Source organism: Urocitellus parryii, chromosome 1 (genome assembly GCF_045843805.1).
Source record: "Urocitellus parryii isolate mUroPar1 chromosome 1, mUroPar1.hap1, whole genome shotgun sequence".
NCBI classification, from domain to species: Eukaryota; Metazoa; Chordata; class Mammalia; order Rodentia; family Sciuridae; genus Urocitellus; species Urocitellus parryii.
Genome location: NC_135531.1, coordinates 93,454,426 through 93,480,849, shown reverse-complemented (window position 1 = coordinate 93,480,849; position 26,424 = coordinate 93,454,426). Strand labels below are relative to the sequence as shown.

At 37.7% G+C, this 26,424-nt stretch overlaps 1 protein-coding gene across 4 annotated transcripts in view; it reads right to left on the bottom strand.

The window, feature by feature from the left end:
- Ctnna1 (catenin alpha 1) overlaps positions 1-26,424 on the bottom strand; it is a 184,932-nt gene that overhangs the window by 15,644 nt on the left and 142,864 nt on the right. For all 4 annotated transcript variants that reach the window (XM_077800731.1, XM_077800740.1, XM_077800734.1 and 1 more), the window contains exons 10-13: positions 23,319-23,411; positions 15,781-15,937; positions 2,336-2,536; positions 1,524-1,675 (exon numbers count right to left, since the gene is read on the bottom strand). In XM_077800731.1, the coding sequence (XP_077656857.1) occupies positions 1,524-1,675; positions 2,336-2,536; positions 15,781-15,937; positions 23,319-23,411 (603 nt within the window). The remainder of the gene's footprint in view (positions 1-1,523; positions 1,676-2,335; positions 2,537-15,780; positions 15,938-23,318; positions 23,412-26,424) is intronic.

Below are 26,424 nucleotides of genomic sequence, written 5' to 3'. Positions count from 1 at the left end.
CCATTACCTCCATTTTTAAGAGAAGAAATCAGCATCAAGAGAGACAAGGGAATTCACTGGATGAAGAACTCAAGCTTCCTGCCTGCTCTTAGGAAGTGGTTTCTCACAACCAAGACAGCACTACAGGGCCTGAAGCATCTCTTAGATGAACACAGCGTCAACCCTCTTCAACCCATTCTGGCTCAGCCTCAGACATTCAGTCACACCTCTGCCATTAGGGCTTTTTTTTTTTTTTTTTTTTTTTTTTTTTTTTAAGTTGGAGATGGACACAACGTCTTTATTTGTTTATCTTTATGTGGTACTGAGGATCGAACCCAGGGCCTCACACGTGCTAGGCAAGCCCTCTACCACTGAGCCACAACTCTAGCCCTGCCATTAGGGCTTTTAAAATTCTATTTCTAGATGTATGCTAATATGGAAAGAACCTTGGCAAAATGTACATCACCACTGGTATACGCGACCTTGGAACCCTCACACACAGCTATACCAGGCTTTAGCTGAATGTGGGTTCCTTAGCACAGAGCAGGAATAAAGACAGCAAAGCCTCCATCAGCTGGGGCCCCACCAATACATCCAGATGAGCCTGGAGCCTGCATGAGCACCATCAATGCACCATCTGTACAGCAGGCAGATGCCATATTCCATATGCCTGCTCTGCAGTTACAGCAAGGGCCATCCAGTTGGCCCGGAGAAGAACGTTAATAGACCCTGTCTCCTCAGACTCCAGAGCAACATGCTTATGCTCTCAGCAGCATGCAAGGAATCAACTGCTGTGGGACAGACAGCCAGGACAGCTAGGCCCAGCACCATAGGGGTGTACTAGGGTGGGGTTGGTAGTTTCTAAAACCGGTTGGTTTATGCCCCAGAAGAGGCCAAGGACTTTCTTGCAGCAATGAGAACTGCTGTTTCCTTGGAGAAGACTGGTTAAACAAGGAGGCAGTATACCCCAAGATTCTAGCATCCTGCCTAAAAGTCTAGCATATCCCTTCCAGGAGGGACACTTAATGTAAACAATAACTTTAGCCTATGTTAAGGAAATACTTCCTTCTCTAAAATTAACTTAAGAATCTGTATTTCTGTAGTTTCCCCTCCAATTAAAGCCAAAGCCACACACTATAGTATCTGCCCTAAATTAAGTCTTCAAGGCCAACTCATGCTAGCTCCCCTTCTCAGCCCAAATTTGGGCTGTTAGTTAACAGTCATTTTATTTACTTATTTGCTTTTTAAATGTTATTTACTTTTTAGTTGTAGTTGCACACAACACCTTTTTTTATATGTGGTGCTGAGGATCGAACCCAGGGCCTTGCACATGCTAGGTGAGCGCTCTACTGCTGAGCCACAACACCAGCCCCTTAACAGTCATTTTAGACAACATAATTAAATATATCTCATTCTAACAGCTTTTAGATTCATGGTTTTAATATATTGCCACTGCATCTGCTGAGTTCCAGAATGACGCATAGCTCAAGTTTAGCATATGATAAGAGAGAGGCTGTTAAAATGTCTGGAATGCAGTTACTCACCCTTATCATCAGTACTGCTTTCCTGATATCCCGGATACCATCATAAACCAGGCGAGAGGCATCAATAAACTCATTCTCATCCATGGGCTGAGCAGGGTCTGAGCTGAGGGCTTCTACAGCTGCTTCCACTTGCTCTGTGAAACGAGGCATGACTGAAGAGAAAAAAACAGGGCAGGTTGCACTAGTGAGCAGACAGCATCCTACCAACCTTCCCTGAATCCTCAAGTCAGAAAAGTCAAGGCTCATAAGGAGACTGTACTTCTCCCCATGTGAACAGTATTTATTGGTAAGGTAAATTAAGTACAGTATTTACAAAGACTCATATAATCATCTTTGTCTCTCAACAAACTGCAATATAGGGTTTGGATGCTTGGGAACTTGAAGTGTGAGACTAACTTGAGGCCGTGTTTAAGAATAGGGCATGGTGGTGCATGTCTGTAACCCTAGCAACTCAGGAGGTTGAGACGGCCTCAGTGTCCCAATACCAAGAAGATGGGGGGAAAAAAGGATAAGAAAAATAAAACCATTAATTTAGTATTTACTCATTAATGGGATACTTAACTCAGAAGTTCATCTTAAATAGTATGTTTGGGATTTGTTCCTTGTTTATCCATGATCACCCATGATATGTTCCTGTGAAGCCTGACTTTGGCAGACTAGCTTCCCACAAGTGTGGTATACTACCCAGAACCTGTAAGACCAGAGCCAAGTTTTCACTTCCTTTTTCCTAACTACAGGGCCCAGGCTAACAGAATGATAGCCTGCCCTACCCAGGCCGTGTGTGAAGCACTATGGAGGGAGAGTCCCGGCACCTGTATTGGAGAGCAGCTTGGTGGCTTCCAGAACTTTCTCTGTGTAGACTCCTGGCTCATAGTTGTCCATCTCTGAAGTGACTACATGAATGACCCGGGCTGCCCGACCTCGAATTGCACCAGCTGTGCGGTCCAGACCATCCACATCTTTCTCTTGGAGAGCAATGACACATTTGTTCACATCTTCCAAAATGTGATTCTCTGAGAAACAAGCAAAAAGCTGAATGAGGAAGGGGGCCTTTCAATAGAAGACAATCATTATAACTTGGTATCTGTCATTTACAGATTGTGTGCTTGGTGCCAACCACAATGTCAAATACTTTGTGCACCACTTCACTGAGGGTACCAGATCAACTGTTCCACAGAAACTTAACCTGTGGTCACTACCAAGAATAACATTCTTCATTCCAGGTTTTTAAAGAAGAAATGCCCATCTTTTAGGCACTATAGTTTTATAAGCCATGCAGAAAATTCTTATCACAGAAACTTTAAGAACTCCTCTTCCTTTACTAATTTCACTGACCACACATTCTGAAATCTCAATCAGAAGGACATGAGTTGACTGTTAGGCTTTATCCATCCAGTCTCCACTCTCCCTCCAGGAGATGCTACTCATATTCAGAAGCCATTATAGCCCTGAGAAAGAAGTGCTGGAAAGCAGGTTTAAGCTTCCTCTGGAGGAGGCTGATAAAGTATTTAGGAACCCTCTCATGGTACACATAATTTCTTCTCATCTCAAGGTGAGACAGAACCAAGTGGAACCTAACAAAGAATAGAGCCACTGCATTGCAAGTCTATAGGCTGCACAATGCCCCGTGGGACACGAGAACCTTCCTATCACAATTTCCCATAAGACTGCAGGAAGGATCTCTGTTATGAACCCGCAAGTATGATGGAGCAAGATGAAAATCACAATGAGAAATAACCAATGATGTGAAAGACTGTTGTTTAAAAAAAAAAAAAAAAACAACAACATTAGGAAAGTCAGAATTCTTATAGAAGGGAAAGATAGATTACCACAATACAGTTCATACCATATTTTAGCCTCTTAAAAAATCATGACAGATAGAAAGATGGTGAGTTAGAAGAAGGGTACACTCCCCAGCAGTTCATCAGCTCATGATTTAAACAGTGGTAATACCACTTTAGTGAGGTAGGTGACTAAGGGAATTCACTGAAATTCAACACTGGACAGTAACGAAATCAGACAGGGAAAGCATGGTGAATAACATTGGCTTGGGGGAACTTGTAGAATAGAGAAGCAGGCTGATCTTAACCAAACCCAGAGACAATGGGGTGAGAGAAAAACAACCAAAATCACTTGGCTACTGGGTGTAGAGTCTGGTGGGAACCATTTTTAAGTGGCCACATAGCAGTGAGCAGAGGTGGGAGATTAGGAACTCATAAAAGATGTTGCCAGCTTGACCCAGCAGTTGCCCACTGTGGGATTCAGAGCGTACCTGGACCAGCATCATTGAAACAGGCACAATGAGAATTTTGTGTAAGGCAATTCAGGCTGGGATACTGAGGAGACCAAGCTTCTTTGGTTATTGGTGCCCAATGCAAGTACCTGGGAAGATGCCAGTAACCAGTCAGCTCTGCATTCCAGGTCTGATCCTGGATAATTCACATCCATGGCAGTGAATATGTCAGGCCTTGGGAGGTTCTGACTCCTCACCCTAAAAGTAGAATTTCAGGAGGCCACAGGTGCCCAGCAGATTGGCATCTGCCCAGCAACAGGGTATGTGGTGAAATCTCAGATACTCCTCTTCTAATTTATACCTCTGTACTAGCCCCACTATGGAAGTACATCATTTGTCAGCAGTCCCATGTTTATCCCATCCTACACTGAGACCAGAAGCTGAGAATTACTAAAACTAACTTTAGCTCCTGGCCATTCACAGCTGGCAGCTTGACAAGAAACAAAAAAGAAGGGGGACTTAACAACCCCAGCCCTTGACATAAGGGTCACAGATCCCCAAAACTGAAAAATACACAACAGTATAAATAATGAACATCCATTCCTGCCAACAGTTTAAACCACTGCAGTGGAAAAAAAACGTTTATTTCTCATTAAATTTTTTTCCTTATTTCCCCTTTTTTAATTTTTTTTTTACTTTTTTCCAGTCTATATGATTGTGTGTTCCTGCTGTGCTGATTATATATGTATGTGTGTATAAAATTTTTCTTTCATCTTAACTGCTTTCTTCATTTATTATTTAGCTTTAGAATAAGGCTTTGGTTGGGGATAAAATTTTACATGGGTATGATTTGTTTTGATCTTATTTTTGATTGCTTATACCTTGTTTTTTGTTCTTTTTATTAAGCTTTCTTCACTCTCTTCCCCAACTAATAGCCAAACTGTCCGGTTCCCTCTTCCTCTGCTTTATTACTTTTAGTTATGTACTACTCCTTCTTTATATCTGTCGTCTGCTACCTGCTTTTCCTCTGTTCACTTTTAAATATATCCAAAATTTCTCTTGCCATCCTACTCTATTTTTCTCTTAAGAACCTGTATCCCACTAGCTGATGGAATTTCACAGTTTATGTAATTCCTACCCCATTCGTGTTTTTGTGATTATTAATACAGTGGATGAGGTAGTAGACATCTGCTATTTAATGTCTGATCTAGTTCATGGTTACTTATTATTGGTGCTGATGTTAAATGCTGACCCCACCATTCCTCTACAGGTGCTAGCTAATACATGTTATAGATGTCAAAGTAGACACAGGACATTTATTTTAAGGCTCAACAATGATTGCTAACATTAATGCTATAACTTGCTCCCCCTTTCTCTAAGAGGGGCTGGGAAGTGATTAGGATACTTCAAGTTCACAGATTGGAGATCCTGCTGCTGAGCAACACTCAACATATCAACCACAAAACAGCAAACCTCACTCGATATATGAGCTAGCCCTGCTAGAGCCTCAACACTATCTCAACACAGAGAATAAGGGAGACAAAAAAAGCAATGTCCAGGCCCCAAATAGGAACAACTAGAGAGAGACCTCAGGTTCTACTCCTAGATATCAACTCATTTGTTAATAGAACAAAACAACCACCACCACAAAAAAAAAAAAAAAACAAACGAACAAAAAAACTACATACCAAAGGACAAATGCATAAAAAGAAAGAGGAAATTATCTCAACTGATACACAAGTCATGAAGAAACAGGCAAACATCTCTCCAAAATTCACAATTCCCCAAAGGAACTGATATATGTGGAAGTGAATGAAATCCCAGAGACAGGCTATAAAATGATAAACTAAAAAGATCTAGGGAAAAAGTTAAGAGCAAATACAGGAGGTGAAAGCACATTTCAAGAAGGAAATGGAGATACTGAAAAGAAACCAATCAAAATCCTGGAAATGATAGAGACACATGAATTAAATTATCACTTGGAAGTGTCACTAAACAGATTAGGCTGTCTAGAAGACAATTTCAGATTTTCAACATAGGATATAAGAATATAAAAATATACAACTGGGAAAATTCAATATAACAAACCTGAAATTCACTGGGACAGAAGAGAACATGTAGATACAGGCTAATGATATTGAGAACCTCTTAGTGAACTAGCAGCAGAAAATTTTCCTAACTTCAGAAATGAGATAGACATCCACATATAAGATGCTTATAATAGAACCTCAACAAGACAAGATCAAAAAAGAACCTCTCCAAGACACATCATAATCAAAATGCCTAACAGAGAATAAGAATATTAAAAGCTAGAAGAAAAAAAGTCAGGTCATATTTAAAGGCAAACCAATGAGGCTCACTTCTGACTTCTCAATTCAGACCCTAGAATCAAGGAGGGCTTAGAATGAGATATTTCAAGCTCCACAAGAAAACAACTGCTATCCAAGATCCCTACACCCAAGCAAAGCTATCTTTCAAATTTCATGCAGAAATAAAAACTTTCCACGACAAAGATATACTACATGTGGAACTCAAAAATAAACCCCAAAGCTCCCACATAGGTGATGTTCACTAAAAGAGAAGCTAACTAAATGAAAATAAAGACTGAATTAAATGTGGCAAACAAACCAAAATGGCATAAAATAACAAAACAACTATCTATAAAAACACTGAATGTAAATGGTCTCAACTCCCCAGTTAAAGGGGCTGAATGGATTAAAAAATAAGACCCAACTATATGCTGTTTACAAGAGGCAAAGATATACACAGACAGAATGTAAAAGAATGGGGGAGGGATTCCAAGCAAATTGAGTCTGAAAACAAGCAGGATTAGCTATTCTCTCTCATATCTAACAAAGCAGATTTTAAGCAAAAATTAATCAGAAGACAGAAAGAAAATCACCACTATAGATAAAGGGAACACTCCAACCAGAAGATTTAAGGGTAGTAAGCATGTATGCCCCAAATGTTAGTGCACCTAATTATGTAAACAAATGAACAAAAACTTCTTGACAGTAAATCCCAGAGAGACCCCAATACAATAATACTGTGAGATTTCAACACAGTCCTTTCACCAATGGACAGGTCATCTAAACAAAATCAAATTTCTGACCTAAATGATACTATAAATTAAATGGATCTACAGATATCTACAGACCATTTCACCTGAAAACAGCTGAATTCACTTTCTTCTCAGCAGCTCATGGAACCTTTTCCAAAATAGAACATATGCTTGATCAAAATGTAAGTCTTAGCAAAACAAAACAAAGCATAACAAAAAAAAACAAAAAAAAAAAACAAAACGATATAATCTAGCACATTCTATCAGATCATAATGGAATGAAAAATCAACAATAAGAAAAATTATAGAAACCACATAAACATATGGAGATTAAATAATACTTTTAAATGAGGAATGGCTCATAGAAGAAATAAAAAAATTCTTGGAAATAAATGAGAACAGAAATACAAAATAACAAAATCTCTGGAACAACATGAAGGCAGTGTTAAGAAAAAAGTGTATAGCATTGAGTGCCTATGTTAAAAAAAAAAAAATAGAAAAGATCCCAAATAAATAACCCAATGCTATACCTTAAGGTTTTAAAAAGGAATAACAAACTAATGACAAAATCAGTAGAAGACAGAAAATAAGTAAGATCAGAGCCAAAATTAATGAAACTGAGAAGGAAAAAAAAATACAAAAGATTAATGTAATAAAGAGTTGGTTCTTTGAAAAGATAAGCAAGATTGATAAACCCTAACTAATCAAATGAAATACCCAAATTACCAAAACTAGAAATGAAAAAGGAGATACCGACATGGATACTTCTGAAATCCAGAGGATTATTAGAAACTATTCTGAAACTTTATGCTCTAAATGGAAAATCCAGAAGAAACAAATTTCTACGCACATATGACCTGCCCAAATTGAACCAGGAAGATATAGAAAATTTAAACAGACCAGTATCAAGCAATAAAATTTTAAAATTTATATGACAGCAGAATGCATTACAATTTTTATTACATATACAGAGCACAAATTTTCATATCTCTGGTTGTATACATAGCATATTCACACCAATCCGTATCTTCATTTCCTGGATAGAAATGATCATCACATTCTACCATCATTAATTACCCCATGACCCCTCCCTTCCCCTTCAACCCTTCTGCCCTACCTAGAGTTCATATGTTCCTACCATGCTCCTGCTCCCTATCCCACTATAAATCAGCCTCTTTATATCAAAGAAAACATTTGGCATTTGGTTTTTTGGGATTGACATTATCTTCTCTAACTTCATCCATTTACCTGCAAATGCCATGATTTTATTCTCTTTTATTGCTGAGTAATATTCCATTGTGTATATATGCCACATCTTTTTTTAATCCATTCATCTATTGAAGGGCATCTACGTTGGTTCCACGGTTTAGCTATTGTGAATTGGGCTGCTATAAACATTGATGTGGCTGTGTCTCTGTAGTATGCTGTTTTAAGTCCTTTGGGTATAGACCCAGGAAAGAGATGGCTGGGTCAAATGGTGTCAAGCAATAAAACTGAAAGAGCAATTAAAAGTCTTCCAACAAAGAAAAGCACAGGACCAGATAGAGTTTCAGGAGAGTCTGGGTCTTTAATGAAAAACTAATACCAACCTTCTTCAAATTATTCCATGAGACTGAAGGGGAGGGAACACTCCCCAAATGCACCCTATGAAGCCTGTATAACCCTGACACCAAAACAAAGATACATCAAGGAAAGGAAACTATAGACCAATATCCCTGATGAACATAGATACAAAACTCACAAAGTATTAGGAAACCACATTCAAAAACACATCAAGAGGATACTATGCCAAGATCATATGGGCTACATGCCATTGTGCAAGTACAACTCAACATATGCAAATCAATAAATGTAATTCACTACATAAATAGAAATAAGGACAAGAATCAGGTGATCATCTCAATAGATGCAGAAAAGGCCTTTTTAAAAATCCATCTCCCATCATGTTAAAAGTGCTAAAGGAACTAGGAATAGAAGGAACTTACCTCTATATAAAAGCGATAGAAGACAAACTCAAAGCCAGCATCATAATGAATGGAGAAAAAATGAAAGCATTTCCTCCAAAATCAGGAACAAGACAAGGATGTCTATTCTGACTACTTCTACTCAAAATTGTCCTTGAAACTATCCAGAGCAATCAGGCAAGGAAAAGAAATGAAAAGAATACAAGTAGTAAAAGGAGTCAAATGAACTGTTTGCTAATGACATGATCCTATAACTAGAAGACCAAAAAAAACCCCATCAGATTTTTTTTGGTACTGGGGATTGAACCCAGGGGCGTTCAACCACTGAGCCACATCCCCAGCCCTTTTTTGTATTTTATTTAGAGATGGGTCTCACTGAGTTGCTTAGTGCCTCACTAAATTGCTGAGGCTGGCTTTGAATTTGCAATCTCTTTACCTTAGCCTCCCAAGCTACTGGAATTACAGGTATGTACCACCACACTTGGCCACCAAAAGAGCTGATAAATAAATTCAGCAAAGTAGAAGGGTAAAAGAGTAACATTTATAAATCAGTAGCTTTCCTATACCCTACTAGCAATCTTGCTGAGAAAGCAATCAGGAAAAGTATCCCATTCACAATAACATAAAAAATAAAATACATGGATGTGAAAGATGTCTACTTTAAAACTATAAAACACTGAAGAAAGAAATTGAAGAAGACCTTTGAAGATGGGAAGCCTCCCACATTCTTGGACAGGCAAAATTAATATTTTCAAAATGCCCATACTACCAAAAGCACTATAACAGATTTGATGCAATCCTCATCAATATATGACATTCTTCACAGAACTAGAAAAACAATCCAAAAATTCATTTAGAAGAATAAAAGAGCTACAATAGACAAAGCAATTGTGAGCATGAAGATTGATGCTAGAGGGCTGGGGGTATAGCTCAGTTGGGAGCGTGCTTGCCTTGCATGCACAAGGCCCTGAGTTCAGTCCCTGGTACCAAAAACAAAAAACAAACAAAAAAACACACACAACCTAGACATTCAGACAAATGGAGTAAAACAGAAGACACAGAAATAAACACATACAGATAAAGACATATATTTGACAAAGGTGCCCAAAATATATGTTGGAGAAAAGACGGCCTTTTTAACAAATGTTACTGAGAAAACTGAATATCCATATGTAGAAGAATAAAACTAGTTCCTACATCTTACCTGAACAAAAATCAAATCAAAATGGATCAAAGATTTAGGAATAGACTAGAAAATTTGCAACTTCTAAAAGAAAACAGGGCCAACACTCCATCATCACGTTAGTGCAGGCACTGACTTCCATAACAAGATCCCTAAAGCTCAAGAAATAAAACGGAGAATCAATAAGTGGGATAGCGCCACATTTAAAAGCTTCTGCACAGCAAAGAAAATGATTGAAGGTGTGAAGAAAGAGCCTATAGAATGGGAGAAAATCTTTCCCAGCTACTCCTCTGACAGGAAATTAATATCTAGAATACCTAAAGAACTCAAGCTTAACACTAAAAACCCCCAAATAATCCCATCAATAAATGGGCAAAAGAACTAATCGGACACTTCTAAAAATAGAAATACAAATGGCCAAGAAATATATGAAAAAAATGTTTGACTTCCCTAGCAATTAGGGAGATACAAATCAAATCTACATTGAAATTTCATCTCACTCCAGTCAGATGCCAAATATCAAGAATACAGAGGGCTGAGGGTATGGCTCAGTTGTAGAGCACTTGCCTAGCATGTGTGAAGCACTGGGTTTGATTCTTAGCACCACATAAAAATAAATAAAGGCCTACTTACAACTAATAAATTTTTTTAAAAGAATGCAAATGATAATAAATGCTGACAAGGATGTGGGGGGAAAGGTACACTCATACATTTGGTGGGACTGCAAAATATTACAACTGTTCTAGAAAGCAGTATGGAGATTCCTCAATTTTTTTTTAGGAATGTAGCCACCATATGACCCAGCTATCCCACTACTCAGCATTTATCTGAAAGAACTAAAATCAGCGTACTATATTATAGTGATACAGTCACAACAATGTTTATAGCAGTACAATTTATCTGTCAATAGATGAATGGATTAACCTGTGGTATATATACACAACAGAGTTTACACAGCCATAAAGAAGAAAGAAATTATGGGCAACATCATAGGAAGTGAAATAAGCCAGAATCAGAGAAAGTCGAGGGTTGAATAGTTTCTCATATGCAGAAGCTAGAATAAAGTAAGATGGGGGAAAGAGGGGTAGGGGTCAGCTATCATAAAGATAGGGAAGATAAGTGGAATAGGAGATGGAGAGGGAGAGAAAAGGGATGAGAAAGGTGAAGAAATGCAGAAATTGGTAGTATGGGCATTTTGAAAATATTAATTTTGCCTGTCCAAGAATGTGGGAGGCTTTCCATCTTCAAAGGTCTTCTTCAATTTCTTTCTTCAGTGTTTTGCAGTTTTAATAAAGCTTATCATACATTTTTAAATTGTAAACTCTTTACTTACTAATTTAAACAAACTGGTAGTAAGCTTGTCAACACTTCAAAGCCTTGAGTTAAAAACTTTTGCCTTTACTGAACAATACTGATGTATATAGCTTGTATCATACAAGGGAAAGGAAAAGATGCTGCTAACAAGGTCATAAATCAAAGTTTTCTCCTATCATTGATTTTAAGACTCATTCCCATTTCAAGATTGTTAATACCTATAGGGATTATTGCAGGAGGGTATATTTTAGAATCAATGAAGTATAACATCCTTTTTATTCATTAAACATAGTGGACCAAATCTTCATCTAAATACCTATGTTTTAAAAAATCAATTTGGATTTTCTTGAATTCATACTGGCTTTCTTCCAGGGACCTCAAACCAGGGAAAGGTATGCCATTTTTTAGCAAGTCTTTAGCAAGACTTCCTTTAAGTCTTCTATTGTAGAAAACAGACTAAAGTAACATGACAAGCTGAAGCCTATTTGGGGCTACCACATACCCAGGACCCAGCTCTATGAAAGGTGAAGCCTACTCGGAGCTACCACATACCCAGGATACAGTGCTAGCCTGCTCTCTATACTTAACAGCCCTAAGGATAAGCGAGAGTCCAATAGTTGTGTGCAAATGCAAGAAGTTAAGAGGTACCCACACTAACTGTAATCTCATATCACTCTAGCATTAACTGAATTTCCCAGGAAATTCAGTTCATTATGAACAGACACACCGATCTGTACCCCGCCTTAAAGACTATTTAATACAATCTTTATTTGTAGATGTGCTTTTTAAAAAAATATTTATTTTTTAGTTTTAGGTGGACACTATATTTTATTTTTATGTTGTGTTGAGGATCAAACCCAGCGCCCCACGCATGCCAGAGCATGCTACCGCTTGAGCCACATCCCCAGCCCTGTAGATGTGCTTTTAATAGGAAAAAAAAATTATATATACACACACCACTGTCTATGTAAATATGTATAGCTATGTGTAAATGGACACCAAGGGAGTGCCATAGAAGACACTAGTATATCTTTATCACTTGAAACATTTTTAGGTATGCCTCTATAGATCTACCTTGTCCATTCTAATAGTTGTATAAGCACCTGTGGAATAAATGGAGGGGCTATAATTTTACTTTTCCAGTTTTTCCTAGATATTTTGGTGGGGGGAAAAGTCTTATACAGGTATTTTGACAAACATTTCTGACATTTACCCTAAGGAAAATTTTGAGCCAATGAGGTTCTACTGAATTAAAAGACATATATTTTTAAAGTAACCAAACAGTACCTAATTACCCTACAGGAACCATGCCAACTGGCATTCTCCAGAAAGGCTGTAAGAGCTCTCGTCTAAAAACAAGGCCTATCTTCAGATTCTCTGGTCTGGATGACTTTATCAGTGCAGAAGATGCACCTATGATAATCTTGTTTCATGCTTTATGTAGAGGACTTACTTTAACCAAAGCACTATTTTGAGTGCTTGACATTTTACTCTATAGTGTAGACATTAAAAAACAAACAAACAAACAAACAAAAACACCATGAGGAAACTGGGGCACAAAGTTCTGAGTGACTTGCCTATTCAAGGTCATATATTTAGTGGGTGGGCCTGGGAGTTAGAAATCAAATCCTCTAACTTCACCAATAACTGAATCACTCCCTCCAAAGAGAAGCTTCCATCTATAGTTTTGCTTTTTCACTATTAAACACAAAATCAAAAATTAAGTAAAATGTCTTACCTTTTGAGCTACAAATCAGGATATCATCTATGATAAGTATGCAGGAACTTCTGGAATCATGGTGGGAGGGCAGCCAGAAATAATAGAGGATGCTCAGTTCTACTCCACAAATAACTTCCTCTTAGGTGGGTTTTGAGTGGGCAGGACTACAGTAAATATCTAGACCTCTGGGCTTCTAAGAGGGAATTTGATTGTGGAAATCATTAGTGGAGCTATTTCACAAAACCTCTCATACTACTGAATGGCCTCAAGGCTCCAGAACATAGGAGAAATAACCACTCCAAGAAATCAAGCAGCCTTACCTTTAGCTGAACCATATCAAGTTCACCTACCTTAAGCCAGACTCTATTGGGCAGCCCCCCTACTCAAAAGCAAGCTCATTTCACAACAGGACCACTATGGCCCCCATGTGCTTTAGGGCAAAGGGAAATTGGCACATGGTGCACGTCTGAGTGAAGACATGACGTGGCTTCTTGCCTACTGCCTATAACCACTATAAATGACACCTACCTAGGCTGTGTATCAGGTAAGAATAGGAGTCACCTCCAGTCACCCCACAAAAAAGTTCTAGAGATGCAATGGGTAGGGTAGGTGCTTAAGGGTGTTAACGATTCTGAGTGCTGGACATTAACTGCTCAGTCTACTAGAACTCTGCATCGGCTTCTGCTCGTCTCCTCCCTTCCTCCTATGCCCCTAAAAAGCAGAGGAATTGTGAATAAAAGCCTTGTCCTACTAATTATTACTTGACAGCCCTCAAGCAACCCTATGACAAAACATTAGAAAAACATACCAGGTAGCCCTCTAAGATTTAGATGCTCTAAAAACACTACAACTTCCAGGCTGGGACTGTAGCTCAGCGGCAGAGCACTGGGTTTGATCCTCAGCACCACATAAAAATAAAACAAATAAGATAAAGGTATGCTGTCCATCTACAACTACAAAAAATTAAACAAAAAAAAAAATTACAGCTTCCTTAGACAACAGTTCCATGTTTTCATCTGCTGAACAGAAACTGTCTAAACTCCTTTCCATCAAAACAATCCTCTCTCAAATTCTCATATACTTGCATAAAAATTAAACACAGTCACCAGACAAAAGTATAATGCTAAAGAATTTGATTCTTAAAAATTTTCTAAATTTTACTTATTTATTTATTTGTTTGTTTGTTTGTTTATTACTAGTCTTCTGTTTTATCATATACCTTGAAGACACTGCCTGGATCCCACTAAATGCTACTACAGAATACCTTTTTTTCCTCCGATTTGAAGAATGTTGCATGAGAGACATTGATTCTATTACATTTTATTTTGCTGTAAGAAAACTGAAAATCCCTTGAGACTAAGTCTAAGCTATACCCAACCTAATCTCAAAAAAGCAACTGTAGAAATGCAGTATTTATCCGGAGGGGGGCTTTGAATTTAGATTTCAGAATATATTGTTTGCTTAAAAGTGTGCAGTGAAGGTGGAATGTTTTTCTCTAAACCTATGAAAAAGAATAACTTGGTACTTCAATGGGAAAAACAACAGAAGGCCAAAATTACCCAAAAAAGCCATTGCTGCATTTTTGGCACCTGCAAAGTTGTGCTTGCAAATGAGTTTTTGTTTTAAAGTACCAGTAACCTGCAATTTGGCAGTCCTTCAGTAACATGGTTTGCCCTATTGTTTTGCAGTTTGCAGACTGTCTGCTTCTCACCTTTTCAAGCCAGAACTTCCAAACCCAAGGAAAGCATGTAAAGACAGGGAACCATTGGTATTCAGAACACATGGTCATCCTTATATAGGTCATTGCTGGAGGATTGTGCTATGCATATACTTAAGTCTTGCTTCTCTTTCAAGCCCCATTGCCACTCAAAATCTCCCACATTCTGGCCCACAGTTCCCTATGGTGATAGTTTCAGCCCTACAAGAACCCAGCCACTGGCTTCAGGAAGCCAGGTGCTTCCAGCGAAAAGCCATGTAGCCAAGCCAAGGACAACAGAAGCCCAAATAAATGAAGAATGCATTTAATGTTGCTCAACTCTAAGGAGACATGATTGAAATTTATCTGTGTGATAAACACTAAATTGCATTTGACAGACATTTTCTATATGAATGCAATTTACTATGTCATTACCAGTTTATGTTTATATAATGAAATCAACTGTTTTTGTGAGGTGAATTACACAGATTTATTTTTTCTAAGTTCATAATTAAAAGGCACTTAAATATTTCCTCTCTGTTTTCTATCTACGTATCATTCAGACAAAGAGTCTTTGGAAAAGTAGGCATTTAAACTGTGATCATTTCTGAGACAGGAGAGGTTTTCCAAGAAAAGGGAGGGGAAAAAACAAAACAAAACCTATTTTAAAAAGGAAACTAAAGGTGATGGTACTGAGAAGCTCTTTTTCTTCTGTTTCATAGGCTTATAACACAACCACAGTGTCTACTGGGATCAACACAGGTCAACAATTTTTCTAAACACAGTAGCAGCAAGAAGGGTGGTTACTGTGCTTGACAAGTCTATGAAAGCAGAGAAAATCTAACTCGTGCTTCCAGGATCTCGATCAGCCCCACCATGAGGGAAATAGCTCCAATTCCACCTTCTATTACTCAGGAGGCAATGGTACTTTGTTTGTTTAAATTAAAATGAAAACTAACACAATATTATTACTAAAATAATTTATTTTACTTGCCTAGACATGGGGGACTTTGTCTATTACTATAAAATTAGATGCCAGTAATTATGCACATCCTTACATGCTATGCTGGGGAACCAGTTCATTACCTGAAACAGCCAAGAAGTCATCAATGGAAGTAATGTCATCAACAGCATCTGTGAGAACACGGACTTGTTTTTCCCACTGTTCTTTAAAAAGATCCATGTTCTCTTGGGCCAGTTTACTCTGTGGTTTTGCTGCTAAAGCCAATGCAGCATTAATAACCTACAAAAGATATTAAAGTTATTTTTTTTTCAGAATCATGCAAATGGAACAGATGGGACAATTTGGTCAGTACAGTGGCAATGGTCTTGTCTTACATGAATTTCACTAGGACACATTATACCATATGTTCCACCATAACTATTACAAAGGTGAAGTAGTGAAGTGTTAAATAGGTTTTATGTTAAAGTCAAAGTTACACATATTTTGTTCAAAAACTATGTGCAACTTTAAATAAATTAAAAGTACCTCTAATCTCTTCACTCCATGATAGCAATTCTATAATTCTGACATTAAATTCAGCCTTTTTTCTCCTCACAGTTCACAATGTAGACACATCAAGAACTACATAATGAAAATTAAATGCTACATAAAAATGACTATCCTGTTTTTTCAAGTATTCCTTCATATCATTAAACATATATTGAAAATATTAACTGTTTATTATTCCATCTTATAGGTATACTATATTATTCTCCTACTATAGAGTAGCTTGTTCTAGCTTACTCTCCCACCACCAGTTAATAATCTTGTTATGAAAATCTAACATTTCACGTTGTAGATGCACTATCAAAGTATAGTTCATAAAAATACATTCAATTTCCATTTTCCTCTGCTTGTATTTAACAAAGGCATATTTAACACATAAAAGAACTACCCAGGAGCCGGACATAATGGTGCAGTCCTGTAATGCCAACACCTGGGAAGCTGATGCAGGAGGATTGCAAGATGAGGCCAGACTCAGCAATTTAGCAAGACTCTGTCTCAAATTAAAAAAAAAAGAAATGGGGATATAGCTCCGTGGTAAAGTGCCCCTGGATTCAATCTCCAGTACAAAAAGAAAAAAAAAAAAAAAAAGACATAACAACAACAAAAATTACATAGGAAAGTATATAATCTGCTAAGTTAAAAAAATTCTTTAGGACAGAGAAGATAGCTCAGCAGAACATGTGCCTAGCATATACAAGGTGCTGGGTTCAATCCACAGCACTGCACAGTGCACACATGGGTGAACATATCCAATGTTTTATTGAGATATAATTCATGAATCATGGTTTGCCCACTTAAGGAATATAAAATTCTGTGATTTTTTAGTATAGTCAGTTATGCAACACTCACCACATTCAATTTTAGAACATTTTTATCACTCCAAAAAGAACCTGTATATACATTTGCAGTAATTCCCTATTTCCCTTCATACTACTTTCTGCCATCTTCTGGCAATCACTAACCTCCTCTCTTGTCTCTATGGATTTGCCTACTCTGGACATTTCATATAAACAGAATTACATAATTTGTGGACTTCTATAATTAGTTTCTTTAACAAAATGTTTTGAAAGCTTATTCATGTTTTAGCATGTTGTCAGTACTTCAATCCTTTTCTGAAAAGTAATATTCTATGATATGGATATGTCACATTTATTTATCCACTCATCAAATGAATAATACTTCATGAACATTCATATATGTGTGTCAGTTTTCATTTCTCTGGGGATGGAACAGAATTGCTGGATCATATGGTTAAGTTTACCTTTAACTTTTTGAGGAACTGCCTTACTGTTTTCCAAAATGGCTGTACCACTTTATTTTCCCACCAGGATGATGGTTCCGATACCCCACATCTTTACCACCCCGCCCCTAATTTTAAAGTTAATTATAAAGTGGATATAAAATTACCTCACTTGCATTTCCTTGATGACTAATGGTGTTAGATTTTTTTTTTCATGTGCTTATTAACCATTTGTATATACTCTTTGGGGTATGTCTATTCATATTCTTTCATACATTGAATAATTAAACAATGAGAGCAGTATCAAAATGAACTGAGAATAATAGGACTTCTAAGTACAAGAATACTTATGGATTAATGGAAATAAATGTGTTTAAAGTAATGCAACTTAGAAAGAAAGCACAGACAAGAGGAAACTGGTAGAAAGGAATGAAATAGGGATCTGAATAAGGCAGAAAGCTACAGGCAACAGGCATGCAAACCTGAGAACAGAGTTTGGGATGGCTTTTTAAGGTGCTACAGGAAGCATATCACTTCAGATCATATATAGAAGTTCCAATTTATTGCAGAGGCATTTAAGAACTATGTTATTAACTTGGCTCATAAAAGCTGTAAATGATAACAGACTAAAGAAGAATCAGACCCATTAGACTGGTGCACTACTCTTCTTCCCTCTAAACACTTGGAATGAAGCCATTTGAGCTTATTACTTACCAATGACCCACCCCTTTCAAAGTGTCTGGGTTCGGACAATAATTTGGAGGAAGAGATAGCCTGCCTTTGCCCATATTATGCTGTGGCCTCCCACATTTTCATCATTCTAAGGCTTATTCTTTCTAGCTTTTCCTTCTTACCCTTCTTTTTTCACTATGGACTACTGTTTTCATTAACTCATTATTTCACTAATATGTCAATGTATTTGCGTTGAGCTAGACATCATACAAGTATTTAGCTGAAGAAAATGTTTCCTACATGGGCAGAGAATTATGTTTTAAATATAAAGAGATATATCTTCTACTGTATATACTGTACACTGGGGATCCACCTCATCTGAAGTTATCATTCTCCTTTTGATTATAAAACTGTTTATTAAAGATGTTTGGTAAAAATTACTCCTTTCTATTAGGAATAGAAAGATACTTCATTAACATACTATTTTAAGTAATTGTCCAACATGATATGGTCATAAAACTCAAGCACCAATTACCTTAAAAATCAAAATGGTATTAATAAGAATACCTGCTGTCACCATTAGTTAAATAATAAGTAAATGGACTTTCTAGTCAATAAATGAGATATGGAAATGCCAGGAAAAAGCTGTTAGAAATAGGAGGTGAGAAAATTACTGTTCAACACAGATTTTACCTTTATGTAGCAAACTGAAGTGTATCAATTGAAAAAAAAAAAAACTCTTAGAATTGCTAGAGACAGTATAGATATCTTAAAAATCAACAGCCTTTCTACATTATCAAAAAATAACAAAATATAAAATGAGGAGTGTCAGATCTCCACAAAAGCAATTAATAATGAAATACATGGAATTCAATCTATCAAGAAACCAGCATGACAAAGTAAAAACCAAGTAGCTCAACTTTTCTAAGGTACATTAAACAAACTAAAATAAATGGAAACTCATTCAGGGATAGGAAGACTGACATATTTATCCACAAATTAATATGAAAATAAATGGCTGACAATCGCCAAGAAAAAATTGAAGACAGAAAGCAACAGTAATGAAAAGGGAGTTCAAAAGCATTACAAAACTAAAGTGATCAGAATAGTATAAAAAAACAGAGACTATCATTGGCAAAGTTTATGTATGATAAAAGTGACATCATAAATCAGTGGGGAACAGGTGCATTATTTTTACATATGATATTTTATTTTTTAGAGAAAAATAAAATTATGTCTTCACTTAATACTTTATTACCTACTTCATTTAAGTGCTGAATCACATACACATATCATATGCACTAAGTTCATCATTGCTTATTTCTTTTATGTGCTAAGATTATTTCCAGATAATGAAATTAAACCTAAAAACAACAAAACTATATGAATTTATTTATTAATATTTAAACAAATATTTTTCTTTAGGAAATTCTCTATTTCTAAGTTACAATGGGATCCGTCAATTTATAATTCTGATTGACTTATGCATTTAAACATATATGTCAGATTAAATATACAGATAAGTCAGTACGAAGAACACCAAAATACCAGTAGAAAAACAAGGAGAGACATGGACTGCATTCTAATGTGAAGTAGTAATGACTAGGAAACATCTGGGGGTCTGAGGGAAAGAAATACAAATTTGCAAAGAGTATAAAACTAGGCACAAATGTCTGTATTGGTGTCAATTTTCAAAACACAGCTACTGGTAGAACTTCCAGTACAATGTTCTACAACTGACAAGGGTGAATATCCTTGTCTTTTTTTCTGATCATAAAGTTAAGCACCCAGTCTTTTTTAAAATATTTTTTAGTTGTGGGTAAACACAATATCTTTATTTATTTATGTGGTGCCGAGGATCGAACCCAGGGCCTCACATGTGCAAGGCAAGCACTCTACCACTGAGCCACAACCCCAGCCCAAGTATCCAGTCTTAGACTATTAAATTTGAAGTTGTAGATCAAAATCTATCAATTTTTCATAGATATCCTTTACCAGGCTGAGGAATTTCTCTTCCATTCCTTGTTTGCCTTCAGAGTAGAGAGATTAGAGGTATTCTTTATTTTATAACTTGATAGTTTCTAAATAAAATATGTATTACTTCTATTTCTTCTATGTCTCCCTTGCTATCTTGACTTCTTTCAACAGGTAGTGTTGGAGTTCCTGGACTGGCTTTTCTCTTTTTTCTACACTCCTCCCATCTTAAGCAATTTTATCTAGTCTCATGATTTTAAATACCACCCATATGCCAAGTATTCCCATATCTCCCACTTAGACCAATCATTGCAATTCCCAATTCATATCCCAAGTATATCCTAATATCTCTGCCTATATAGCATAGATATTTCAAATTGAACATGTGCAAAATAAAACTCATGGTTTTCTGCATTTAACCATGCTAAATGGGTTTCACTTTAAAATTCTTCAGCATTCAACTTCAAGTGGACTCAAACATGGAGAAGCAAGAGAACTACATTTACTTAGTCTGGTTATTCTCCCCATCTCCTCATGCCTGGACTCTAAATGTAGGATTGAAGGGAAGGTATGAAACAATTACTCAAACACCTCCTTGAAGCATAAATCCATGGGTAAGGCTAGGTCAGGTGTAGCTCACAGAAGATTAAGACTTACTACCCTCAAAGAGTTTCAAAGTTTTAGGCTATCAATTGTTCAATACTGAGACTAATAATTTGAATTGCTGACAGATCTTTCAGAATAATGAAAGGATCTGTCAATAATGACAGATGAGTCACAGTTTCCTCACTGAAAATCAAATGACCCATCCTGTTCAGTTTGCCATTACCAAAACTGAGAACACCCACTGTATTTGTCCTTACTGAACCTGCCTCAGCCCTAAGTGCATGGCAGTTTGTGAGCAAGGGCAGGAACAGGCCTAGTGAGAATCTGGAAAACAATCACATCTGGAGAACATCTTTTTATCCAGATCATATACCCAATACCAAGTGTTGTCTGGACACAGTTTAAAGCCCATTCCTCCTGATGCCTGGTTTAGTAGGAGACATGAAAACTGCAAAAAGAGGGAGAAATGAGGCTTTCTGGCAGCAAAGTAAAAACGGCACATGGGCTAGTCACACACTGTGGGACGCCATTCTCACACGTGATCGGGTGCCTCCCGTTGAGGGTCTGAGGCACTTTGGCAAAAGTCGAAGTTTTTCCCGTCCCTCTCCTGATGAGAGAGCCCATCCGTGTGGGGGTGTGCCTGACCACTGACCCCGGGGACCCAATCGCTGACCCTGACCTTGGAGTGCAGCCCCCCCTCAACCTTCATTGGATGGAATTCTCCCCTGAATCTCTGGTTCCCTAATAAAAGGCTACTCCCCCGCGTGCTCGCTCTCTCTCTCCTGCTAGCCCTGAGTAATCCTTGCTGCCCTGCTGGGCGGCTAGAGGAGCGAACCAGAGAGGGGAGCCGTCTCGGACCTAGCAATAGAATTAAGGTAATTGAGTCTTGTGTTTTTATTTCGATCTCGTCTAACTAACTTTATGCCTAGAACCTCATTAATGAAACCACTGCGCAGGCCGCGTGGTAGATACACACGGTTTATGGACACTAGCATTTTCATTAGGATATACTAGACACTTCATGTGATTTTTTTCCCCTAAACTTTAAGATCATTTATATAAATACTCTTGGTAGGTGTGATCAGCGTTATGTTACCATCTGTTTTTGCAGATATGTGGAAGCATTGTCACTTTTCACGCATTTCAAAACCAAATGGAGAACCCAAAGATATTAAAAACAAAATGTTGATAGGGTAAAATGGCAAATTTGAAGAAAGAATGCCCAATCTTTAGAAATCCAATCTAAATTTATTTCATACAACTTGGTGGTGATTAACACCACTGCACTTATTATCTGTACAGTACCAATCACTGGCATATTTCAGGATTGGATTAAAGCCATGGAAAGCCAGGCATCACACTAAGACAAAAAAAAAATCATTGGAAAAATAACCAACTTGGGTTCAAGCGAATATTTATTTATAGGAAAGAGTCAAAGTAATAGTGTCATTTCTATGATCACTGTCTTATTACTCCAGTTCCTCTGCTTATTCCCATTTGTTAGTGGTCACTGCCAGCTGGCAGGACATGCACTGAGAGGTTAATGTAAATCCTCAGAGTGTGCCATGAACATTCTCTACTTGAGAAAAAGGGAAGGCAACTAGTTCCACTGAAACACACTTATACTGCTTAGAAATCTGAATGTCAGGAATCACACAGACAAGGTGAGCTCTATCATGGGAAACATGCAATTTACACTGGGTACTTAATAAAACATTTGTGCCATGCCTGGTGGAGCTCACCTATAATCTCAACAACTCAGAAGGCTGAGGCAGAAGGATTCAAGGCTCAAAGCTAGCCTTGGAAACCTATCAAGACTCTCAAAATGAAAAATAGGGATGTGGGAGAGAGCTTACTAGTAGAGCACCCCTGGGTTCAATGCCCAGTAACACATAAACACACAAAGCATTCAATGTTCTATGTTCTTCAGTCTTTCTAAAGTGCCACATGCTTGACCTAGCCTAATTACCTGTCTTCCAATATGCCCTTATGAATGTAGAAAAGTTCTTGATCTTTTATTTTAGAGGCTAGCTGAATTAAATTGTATCATAGGCTGCTTTAAGACATTTAGTGCAAGAAGACAAGCTTTGCAATGTGATTTCCTCCAATAGATATTGAATGCAGGTGAACAACTGTTACCACTTAAGGATAAGAGGAACCATTATGGTTCCAGTTGGATGTTGCAGGTGCCCCCACCCCCCATTCCTGATGAAAAGGGTATCAACTGAGCAGTGTAATCACTCTCCAGAAATTGAGGACACTATGCATATATTTACTTATGTAGGTGTGTGTATTTTCCACCACTCAATGCCGGGGCCTTCTTTGCATGTACTAGATAAGCATGTGAGTCCAACAAGACTATGCATTTTTAATGTAGGGCAAGGAGGTAGTAATGCCAAGAGGAAACACTTAAACATAAACGTCTCCAATCTATATAGCATTTATGCCAGTGACTCAACTCCAAGACTTCTATTTAAAATTCTAGGAGTGAGGGTAAAAAGAAAGAAAAAGGGGAAGAGAAGGAGAAGGAAAAGGAAAAGGAAAAGAAAGACCTTAAACTTCATTTCCATTCTAATAAAATCCAATTTGGTGACATCATAAACATTTCCAGTTGTACTTTACCTGAGGACAGAGGGCTTCTAACTGGCTTGCAGACATTCGAACAAGCTTTACTCCTTCTTCATTGTTTGAGATGGAACAGGCCAAGTTGGCAACCTGAAAGAGGGGAAAACACACAAAGATCTCTGAGGATTTTTCTCTTTTGCCTTCTAAAGAAAATAGGCATACACCTATCCCTACTCCCAAATTTCCCAAAAGAGATGACAAGAGTATCAATGAGGCTTTACTTCTCACAGATTATGTGCTTTTGAGAACATATTTGAAGATTCTGTACTAAGCAACTATATACACTCAAAACAGATATCACATCATGAGTTGGTGGCCAAACTTTGAAAGATCCCAGAGCAAATAATTTACAGGTTTTAAGGGGGCTTGTTTAACCTGCCTGAACAGTAACTTCAGAAAGTGGCTCTCTGCTATAGTCAATAATGTGGGAAAAAAATGAGGAATCAAGGGCATTAGGAAGGAAATACTGGTATACACAAGTAAAGATGAATTTTGCAACTGTTTTTGAAGGAAGCAAATCAAAATTCTAAACTACCATTCTCATTTGATAGGTGTACATAAGTGCTGACTTTAAGCCAAGATAGTTTTTATTTGAACAAAAGTCTTTTTATTCAAATTTTAAAATGTCGTGAAGACATCAAGATGGGCCCAAGGGAACATAGAATATTCCAGATAAGCACAACACTGTCCTTCAACTGGGTTCTCAAAAACATTAACAGCTGGACCCCTCCTGGATGATAAGTGCTTAATGAAAATCTTTACCTTTCTACCAAATTATCTCAATGATCTAGCTTATATAGCCAGAAATTATCTTTCCAAGTTGTGTTTAGCTTTACTAAAGCTCTGACTGTGTTGAGAATGTTGCTCTGTTGTGACTGCTAAGGCAATGATCACTCATCCACAATTCTAAATGAATAGGCTTGCCAATTCCATTAGCAATGCCAGGGCCCAACTGAATATACAGTCTGACACACATCTTTACCCCAGGTGCAAACTGAGTTATGAATGATAAAGGTGTAGGCAGTGGAATATCAGAGGCACTTTCCAGAATCTAAATGCTAGAGTAAACAAGGGCAATGGCAATAACCTTTGATTTTTCACTCCTCCACCCAACTTAAGTACATAAACATACAAGAAAAATCATACACTCTTATGGCTGCTGTTTGCAATATTACAGTTAAGGATTACCAGCTTTCTATAAGACTGGTAACTATCAGAATCCTGAAATACCTAATAATAAGAAGAAACAAAAGAAGTAACATGCAATTTAAGCATAAAAATGTGAAGAAATTAGAAAGTCAGATTTCTAATGATTATGGGGCCTTCAAAATCAGATAAAGAAGTAACATTTATACTCCCCAAATCTTACAACTTTACCTTCTGCTGTTAACTGGACCTGAGCAAAGAGAGATTTCTCTTTAGGATAATAATCTACAGAGATAACTGTAGGTTTTTCTTTGCTTAAAAATCACTGCCAAATATGATCTAAGCTCTATGTTGTAAAACTTAAGACGTAAAAAAATTATCCCCAAAATGCATATTTTATGATTCTACATGAAAAGAGAAATCTTAAATTAGATGTATACATGAAGAATCTACAACTTCTATTGCTTTACTGCCTTAAGAAGGCATTCTGAAAAAAGAAAAGAAAGGTAGGTTGGCTGATGCCAACCACAGAAGTATTAATTGTAGATTAACAAAGCTTCCTGGTAAGGGGAGTGTAGGAATGCCCAGCAGCCCTGCCCATTCCCATCTTGCAGGAGGCCAGCACAACAGCAGACCTTCCTTCACTGTGATCCTGCCTTCTACTTTCTAGTCATTAATACAATTTATATTCTCTCAATTCTGTGAATCCTTAAAACTCAAGGGAAAAAAACTTAAATTAATAAGCAAAAGACTGCATTCATATTCTCAATCACAAATCAGACACGTGAGGGTGTTGTATGGCTAAGGATGAAATGGCTAAAAATCTTTAAACCATCTCTTCTCTTTACTGATAACAAATCCTAAACAAAACAAAAGTTATGGAAGACCTGTTCTTTATTTTAAAACATTACTTAAAAAACGTTTCTGATATATTGTTGAAGGAGTAATGATCTACAAGAGTATACTGCCTGTTTCAGAAGCCTGGGAGGAGGAAGCAGTGCCTGTCACTGACAGTCTTCTCTGGATGAATGAGCTTCAATTCACCCTCCAGGGACAGGGCTACTCCTAACAATGACAAATGTGCAAATGCAGTCTTGACCATAGCTCTCTGGGAGGCTAATCACATACAGTGAAAGGAGGGAGTGAAGGAAGGGGTTTCCTAAATGCCTTTCTGTAGAAAATCTGGGGCTCTAGAAAACTGGGATAGCAGTTAATACTGGGACTAAAGAAGAGTCTGCACTCTGAATGAAAAGCACCTAAATTGAGCAAAGTCAGACTTTGCAGAGCAACAAGAAATTAACTCCAGACTTGTTCTCAGAATAAGTTATTCTATCTTTCCTGCCAAAGGCCAGCAAGTAGAGAGAAACATTGCTGCGGGTTCTATGGAATCCTGCCGGCTGAGCCCTCACTGAACCCCGGGCTGAGTTCGGGATTTCAGAAGGGGAAGGAAGTGGTACAGTTCTATCCCCCACAACGGAAACTCCACAAAGGAAACCAGAGGCCACCATCTTGGAGAGCTGAAGTAACCACAGCCACTCTCCGACAGATTACAACAATAAAACAGGTGCATGTTACTCAGCTCATCTCCCATACAGTGGGGAATTCGCATAAAATCTCACCTAGGCTTTCTGGGGTAGGGATTATAAACACTCGGGGAAGGCTAGAGACACCTGACCTTCAACTCCCCCTCCCATCAGCGGAGGAAACAAAACCTGTCTTGCCAGCGCTGGGGGAGGGGCAAGCGGAAAAAATCAAAACAATAGAGTGCCGGGGTTCCCAATAGCCATCCTCCACACCCAACAAACGGCAGGCCCAGAGTACAGTTTGAACTGTGAGAGGTATCACTCAGGGGAAATCTGGTCTAGCAGGAGAAACCAGGACTAACAGGAGAAACCAGGGGACTAGAGGCCAGGCCCTTGCGACTGGGCGGCAGGAAAACGCCTGCCCGCCGGCGACC